The 2342-nt window shown below is 49.9% G+C and overlaps 1 protein-coding gene across 1 annotated transcript in view; it reads left to right on the top strand.

The window, feature by feature from the left end:
* Nucleotides 1-2342, top strand: part of ints8 (integrator complex subunit 8) — a gene marked incomplete in the record, with an annotated part of 15710 nt that overhangs the window by 5370 nt on the left and 7998 nt on the right. The window contains 7 exon segments of the mRNA XM_014024790.1: nt 828-1007; nt 1076-1183; nt 1255-1407; nt 1484-1584; nt 1660-1801; nt 1897-1967; nt 2044-2219. Coding sequence (XP_013880244.1) covers nt 828-1007; nt 1076-1183; nt 1255-1407; nt 1484-1584; nt 1660-1801; nt 1897-1967; nt 2044-2219 — 931 coding nt within the window.

Below are 2342 nucleotides of genomic sequence, written 5' to 3'. Positions count from 1 at the left end.
AATGTGAGCAGCTTCTCCCCGGCAGACTTTATTGTTTTCATGTTTCTCTTTATTATTAGCATGCTTAGCTAATGTTCAGCTGATATTAGCTAAAGTTAGTTTGAATTACTTGAATTTGGCTCATTTTTGATATGAGCTAAAATTAATACATTGGTAGCTGACACATTGGTACATTGGTATGACTTAGCTCTATCATAAAGAGCAGCTGAAAAAAAAGATGGCCGCCAAAGCTAGTTTTAAAGGTTTTTACTCAGCGACTGTTTGAGGTTTTGACATGGAAACTGATGTACTGTAGCTGAGAGCTCATCACATGTTGAAGCCTCAAAAAACTTCAACAATTGTAGCCAAAACTTTTTTCCCATTGGAAATGAATGGAGTTTTATTCAACAGCCTTAAATTTCTTCATAATGTTTCTAAATCGTTACAGAAGCTTACACGTTATATCCTGGTTTTGCTCCTATTAAATTCCTTGTGACAATTTTAGCTACTTTCTGGCTAGTTTTAGCTTTTTTCCTAGTATTTTAGCTATATGTCTGTCCTTTTCTGTTATTCTGTTGCTAATTACTTTTCTGTGCTTCTTTCTGCTGATTTGAGTTGTTTATGCTTCTTACAGTTGTTTTTTGTTCAGCTAATTTAGCTTTTTATGCTAATTCAGCTATATTTTTGCTTCTTTTTTACTGATTTTCTGCCTTTTTTTTCTTCTTTCAGCTTTTCAAGTTTAACTTACAATAAAACTTTTGCTGTTAAACATTTTCAGCTCAGTTTCAGCAGCACTAACATTGTTGCAGTAAAAGCCTTTAGCTGTTATTTGTTGTGTTTGCTGGCAGCTGAAGGAGCAGGCAGACGACTCCATCAGGGTTCTGGAGGGAGCGCTCTGCTTGAAGAAAGACTTCTACATCCACACCCTGAGGACTCTGGACCTGATGGGTTCTGACGCTGCAGCCAACGGAGAGACGGAGTCGTCCACGGCCGGGCTTCAGATCAGCGCCGACGAGCTGCACTGTCAGGTGAGCCGCTGGCCGAGCCGGGGTTCCTCACAGCGATGGGTTTTCCTCTGAGCTCTGACCCGTTTCAGGTCCACTACGATCTGGGAGGGATCTTCTTCCAGCAGGGCTGCACGGACCAATCAGCTTACGAGAAAGCCCGGGACCACTTCAGACAGACCAACGAGCTCCTGAAGAAGGTACCACCACCCAGTAATGTTTACTCTCCTCATCCTGACCCGAATGGACTCATCAGGGTTCTGTGTCTCAGCTGGACCAGGCGGTCCACGTCCACCTGGATGGGAAGCGTCTGGCAGGATACTGGAACGCCTGCAAGGCTCTGACCGGAGACCGTGACCCATCTGACCCCCACACCACCCAGTACGACCAGATCAACAGCCTGATCCGGACCCACAACTACCAGGTGGGACAGACAGCAGGTGGGACCCGCTCCGCTCCAGAACCTGACCCAGAACCTGACCCTGACCCTTCTCTTTCAGGCCCTCATCGAAGCCTTCATCAGAGACAACACGTCCCTCAGTCTGCAGAGACACTTCAGACACTCCGTCCTCAGGGAGTTCCTCTACAAGGTCCAACAAGGGTGAGGTCTCCAGTCCAGCCCCGGCTCTGTTGGTTCTGTGTCCAGGTCTGAAGTCCAGTCTGTCTCTGGGTGCAGGGAGTCCAGTCTGGAGAACGTGTGTCACAAGCTGTGTGTGTGTAACGCCGTCAGAGACGCCCTGGAGGGACAGATCCTCAGCGTGGGTTTCCAGCAGCTGCTCCTCAAACCCAGCAGACACAGTGTGGACTTCATGCTGGAGGTCCTGGAGCTCATCTGGTCCTCAGGGTCTCACCTGGTCCTCAGGGTGTCCATCTGATCCAGATCAGCTGCTCTAACAGCCTGTTTGTCCTGCAGGTCTGCACTCGCTCTCTGGAGACGGACCGTCCGTCCGAGGCGTCCAGGAGGAGCATGGCTCGCTTCTTAAGGTGAGTGACCCGGTTCTAGCTCAGCTCCAAGTCTTCTGTGGGCTCAGAGCAGACCTAAAACCTGCCTGTGGTGCAGGACTCTGTGTGAAGGCCTGGAGGACCTGTCCCTGGTCTTTGTGGTGACGTCTCACAAACTGTTCCTGGAGCTGCTGAAGGATGAGGAGAGGAAGACTCTGCTGGAGCAGATGAGGAAGAGGGCGGCCACCGTCAACCTGAGCGCCAAACCTCTGCCCTCTTTCTACGACATCCCAGGTACCTGAGCCTCCAGCTGGTCCTCGTGGTCCTGCTCTGTTTCAGACCTCAGCCTCCAGCTGGTCCTCGTGGTCCTGCTCTGTTTCAGACCTCAGCCTCCAGCTGGTCCTCGTGGTCCTGCTC

Source organism: Austrofundulus limnaeus, unplaced genomic scaffold (genome assembly GCF_001266775.1).
Source record: "Austrofundulus limnaeus strain Quisiro unplaced genomic scaffold, Austrofundulus_limnaeus-1.0 Scaffold440, whole genome shotgun sequence".
Taxonomy (NCBI): domain Eukaryota; kingdom Metazoa; phylum Chordata; class Actinopteri; order Cyprinodontiformes; family Rivulidae; genus Austrofundulus; species Austrofundulus limnaeus.
The sequence above is the reverse complement of the archived record's forward strand: the minus strand, read 5'-3'. Positions and strand labels throughout refer to the sequence as shown.